General features: G+C 47.6%; 1 protein-coding gene across 1 annotated transcript; it reads left to right on the top strand.

The window, feature by feature from the left end:
- The first annotated feature begins 2,633 nt into the window (after window positions 1-2,633).
- On the top strand, window positions 2,634-3,605 carry LOC102375595 (olfactory receptor 6C74-like). The gene has a single exon (XM_014527504.2). The coding sequence runs from the start codon at window positions 2,634-2,636 to the stop codon at window positions 3,603-3,605; it is 972 nt and encodes a 323-aa protein (XP_014382990.2).
- The last annotated feature ends 1,680 nt before the right edge of the window (window positions 3,606-5,285 follow it).

The following is a 5,285-nucleotide window of genomic DNA, read 5'->3' as shown; positions in this document are numbered from 1 at the left end:
TGTCCTGTCCAAATACACCTACGCCCACTCTTGGGCCTTCTCTCCAATAAGCTAGTCCCCTCTGGGACGTCCTCTCTGGCCACCGGTCTTTTGGGCCCACCGCACTACTACCCTCTCTGATCCCAGGCTCACCGCGCTGCTATCCCCTTTTGCCGGGGACAACCGCAGCACCTTGCCCTTCCCCTGGGTTTTCCTGCAGTGTAGGCCTATGACCGGGCCCGCAACGCCCATCCTGGGCTCCTCAATATCGGCCCGCTCTAGGGCTCCTCAGTAGTCGCCCCTCCTTGGGGCTGGGGTCTATGCACCCTGCAAATGATGCCCTTGCTGGCGTCTGCTGCGCCCGTCCTGGGCTTCCTAGTATGGCGCTCCCCCTCTCTGGGGCTCGCCATGCCAACCTTGGGCTTCCCGACAGTCCTGTATGGCACTCCCCCTCTTTAGGGCTCGCCATGCCCACCTTGGGTTCCCTGATAGAATCACCCCACTCTCTGGGGCTGGGGTCTACGTTCCCCGCACACAACCCGGGGTCTGTGTCCCCCGTCCACAACCCACTGGTTGCGCTCCTCACAGCCAGCTGCACCCGCCCTGGCGCTATGAGGATAATCCACCCTCCTGGCGTTGGACTGCACCCCACTGGCACTAGGGCACCCCGCACTCTCTGGGGTCCCTATGTGAACACTGCGCCCTCCTCAGGTGCTGGGGCCTCACTCTCTGGGGTCCCTATGAGGACACTGCGCCCTCTTGGCATTAAGGCACCCCACACTCTCTGGGGTCCCTATGAGGACACTGCGCCCTCCTCAGGCACTGGGGCACCCCACACTCTCTGGGGTCCCTATGAGGACACTGCGCCCTCTTGGCGCTAGGGCATCCCACACTCTCTGGGGTCCCTATGAGACCTCCTCCAACCCCTACAGCCTCACCCAAGCCTCCGGTTGTAATACAAACACTAACCAAACAAAACACAAGCCTCCTGGCTGTAACTTAACTTAAGGCCACCTGGCTGCAACAACATAGCTCTTGCGCCACAGAGCCACCATCCTTCAGCCTGCTCAAGCAGTACTCACATCTTAGCCCCACAAGCTCCTGCCTCTCTGGCTGCTGGCAGGGAACTGCCAGCCAGGCCTCAGCCCTGGGCTTTATAAGGGCCAGGCCCTGCCCCTTACAGGCAGCTGGCTCCCCTTAGCTGCTCCCGCAACCCGCAGCTGCGCTTGTTATCCTGGCAACCCTCAGCTGGGCTCGTTGTGCTCTGCCAGGGCTCTCTCCCTGGCAGTTTTCTCCTCTCTAGGAGCAGGCACTAAGGTGCCCTGCGACAGGATGGAAGTTGCCTTTTATTGGTTTTCCACACAAATTTCTGATGAGATATAAATAGGAAAAATAGATGGAATTGGGTCTTCTAAATAAAAGCTTATCAAGTGTTCTTGTCTTTTTCTGGCAAGATGAAGATGATCATTCTCTTGCCAAGTGAAAGAAGCAAGACAGATGTATTTTCTTCCTCCATTTCTAAATATGTATGTTGTTTTTGGAAGAGTCAGGACATTTCCCAAGTTTTTAACAGAGATTATCATTATTGGGTTACTTGTCAACCATAATTTAACCTACTGCCTTCTGGTACAGAGTAGGTTTCTTCTCAACAAGATAAAGTTTTTGCTGGAATATGTCCCATTAAAATGATCTTGTCAGCAAAATACAACACAGCCAAAAAAAGCAACTACAGTGAGAAGCTGCAATTAGTTTTCCAATCTTAATTTTTAAACAAATTAAATTGATTGTAACTTCATAGAAATATCCATGGAAATGTTTTGGGTATGGGCAAGAAATGCATGAACGAAATATATTTTCAATTGCCCTTTACCAAATTTAAAAAAAGGAAAAACTAGGCTCCTGGGGAAGTAGTGCTGGAAGGGACCTCCTAAGGTCATCTAGTCCAGCCCCCTGCTCAAGGTAGGATCATCCCTAACAACTTCTCTAGGCAGCCTGTTCCACAACTTCACCACCCTCAGAGTCAGAAATTTCCTCCTAATTTCCAACCTAAATTTCCCCTGCTGCAGTTCTTTGCTCCTAGTCCTGCCCCCTGCAGTCACAGAGAAAAGCCAGTCCCCATCCTCTCCATAATTGCCCTCCAGGTATTTGAACACTTTAAACTCTGGGTTCTTTCTCAGTTTTCAGATTGTGAGTGATATCTCAGTATGTCTATATCTCAAATAAATTATCCTATATTAGTGATCTTTATGCTAACGTTGGGAATGAGGATCATAAACATTTTTGGAGGCATAAAAAATGTTAAATGGAACATTTTCCTCCACCTCTAAAAACTGCAAGAAGTAAAAGTTCTCCAAACTTTTGGAAGCCAGGAGTGAGAGTGGTTTTCCTTGTGGTACTCATTAGTCAGCTGGCCTCAGGGAATGACTGTTACAATGGGAGTTTTAAAAAAGTCACAGATATTATTAATGAATAAATCAGAAGCCATTTGCCAAGGGCTGCATTCATGGCAAGCATCCCCTTGCTCTATTACAGTGGGAGGCAAAAGGAAAACACTGCAACCCTATGGCAGTACCAGTATTAATCAGTATTTCATCAGTGAAATAGCTGGAGCACTTCTAAAAGTCAGAACACTGCTAGTTTTCCTCTATGGTTACATGGAGGTCAAAAGAGCTGCTGCCATGGAGAATCAAACAAGAGTGACAGAGTTCATCCTGGTAGGCTTCACAGACAATCACTGGCTGCAGATCCTGCTCTTCTTTTCCTTCCTCTTCACCTACCTTTTGACGGTGTTGGGAAACCTTCTCATCATTGTCATCACCCTACTGGATCAGCGTCTCCAGACCCCCATGTATTTCCTCCTCAGGAACTTCTCTCTCTTGGAGATCACCTTAACCTCCATCTCTGTTCCAAAGGTCTTGTTCAGCCTGGCATCAGGCAGCAAGACCATTTCTGTGCCCGGCTGTTTTGCCCAATGCTTTCTTTACGTCATCACTGGCACTGCTGAGTTCTTCATGCTGGCAGCCATGTCCTTTGATAGGTATGTGGCCATCTGCAAGCCTCTCCACTACCCTTCCATCATGAACAATCAGCTGTGCACACAGTTAGTGCTGGGCTCCTGGGTGATCAGTGTTCTCTATGTGAGCACCCCATTTGTGATGTTTTTCCAGTTGCCCTTCTGTGGCCCAAACATCATTGACCATTTCTTCTGTGACAGTGTGCCAGTGATTAAACTGGCCTGCATAGACACCCAGTACCTACAACTGTTGTCTGTCATTTTGGCCACAGGCAGCGTGCTGGGTACTTTTATCATCACCATCATCTCTTACATCAATATCATCTCCACTGTGATGCATATCCCCTCAGTCTCTGGGAGGAAGAAAGCCTTCTCCACCTGTGTCTCCCACCTCACCGTGGTCTTCATCTTCTATGGAAGCTGCATCTTCATGTATGTGACACCATCAGGTAGCAGCAAGGGAAACTTTGGTAAGACAGTGGCACTTCTCAATAATGTGGTGTCCCCTTTGCTCAGCCCCTTCATCTACAGCCTGAGGAACAAACAGGTCAAAGATGCCTTGAGAGATGCTATCAACCAGAATGGGATATTCTGTAAGAAACCAAAACTGTGACAGGAACGCACACCAAGAAGTAAGTAATAGTCATATTTGTCATCTACTCTTCTCTCTTTAAATTGAAAGGTCACTGATTTCATGTGCGATTTGATAAAAATGTCACTCAGCAGTGACTTAAAGATGTGCTTAAAAAGTATATTTAAATTCTGATCAAATGGAGGCACATTTTAAGATTAAAAAACCCCAAAGCCAGCAATTCTCACCCATGGTGACGTGTTTCTGGGTGCAACAGGGTTGCCAGGAATAGGCTGGACAAGGCTTTGTTTGCAATGGTTTGGATAGAGATGATTCTGCCTCATGCATGGGGCTGGACTCAATGACCTCCAGAGGTCTCTTACAGCCCTATTTTTTATTATACTATAGGATTAAAATGAAAAAGAGATCTTGTTTAAAAGGAGGACAATAGGCAAGGAAATTACATTCAGCAAAGATGAATGAAAGGTGCCACAGGTGGGGAAAAATGTTGAAATGCACAAATACCGGCGAGCAGAGGGGATATCTGGCTTAGCAGTATGACTGCTGAGAAGGATCTAGGAGTTATGGTGGATCCTATGCTCCACCTAGAATCATAGAAAATTGGGGTTGGAAGGGACCTCAGGAGCTCATCTAATCCAACCCCTGCTCAAAGGACCATCCCCAAATAGATCATCCCAGCCACAGCTTTGTCTATCTGGGTCTTTAAAATCTCCAAGGATGGTTATTTCACAACCTACCCTCCTCATGAGAGGGTTTTTCCTAATATCAAACCTAAAATTCCCTTGCTACAACTTGAGACCATTGCTCCTTGTTCTGTCATCTGCCATCTGAGAACAGTCCAGCTCCATCCTCTTTGTAACCACCTTTCAGATAGTCAAAGGTTTCTATCAACGCCCCCCTCCCTCCCATCTTCTCTTTTCCAAAATAAACCCAGTTCCCTCAGCCTCTCCTCACAAGTCTTGTGCCTTAGCCCCCTAACCACTTCCATTGCCCTCCACTGGGCTATCACCAATTTGTCCACATCTTTCTGTAGTTTGAGGGGTGGTGCAAAACTGGACACTATTCCAGATGTGACTTCACCAGTGCCAAATAGAGGGAAATAATCACTTTCCTTGATCTGTTGGCAACACTCCTACTAACACAGCCCAGTATGCCATTAGCCTTCTATGCAACAAGGGCATATTGTTGGCTCATATTCATCTTACTGTGCACTGTGACCCCCAGATCCTTTTCTGCAGAGCTGCTACTTAACCTGTCAGTCCCCAACCTGTACCGGTGCATGGGATTGTTTCATCTAAGTACAGGACTTTGCACTTGTCCTTATTGAACTTTGAGACTTGTTTTGTACCAGTCCTCCAATTTGTCCAGGTCACTCTGAATCCTGGCTCCAGTGTATTTACTACTCCCCCCAGCATGTGTCTACAAACTTGCTGATGGTGCACTCCATTTCATCTTCCAGGTCACTGATGAAGCTATTGAACAAAACCAGTCCCAGGACTGAACCCTGAGGCACTCCACTTGATACCGGCTGCCAACTAAACACCGAGCTATTGCTTACTACCCTTTGAGCCTAATGATCCAGCCAGTTTTCTATCCACCTTACAGTCCATTCATCCAACCTATACCTCCTTAGTTTGCTTGCAAGAACATTGTGAGAGACCATATCAAAAGCCTTGCTAAATTCAAGGTATATCATGTCCA

Source organism: Alligator sinensis, unplaced genomic scaffold (genome assembly GCF_000455745.1).
Source record: "Alligator sinensis unplaced genomic scaffold, ASM45574v1 scaffold128_2, whole genome shotgun sequence".
NCBI lineage: Eukaryota > Metazoa > Chordata > Crocodylia > Alligatoridae > Alligator > Alligator sinensis.
Note: the sequence above shows the minus strand (reverse complement) of the source record. Positions and strands in the feature narration are given on the sequence as shown.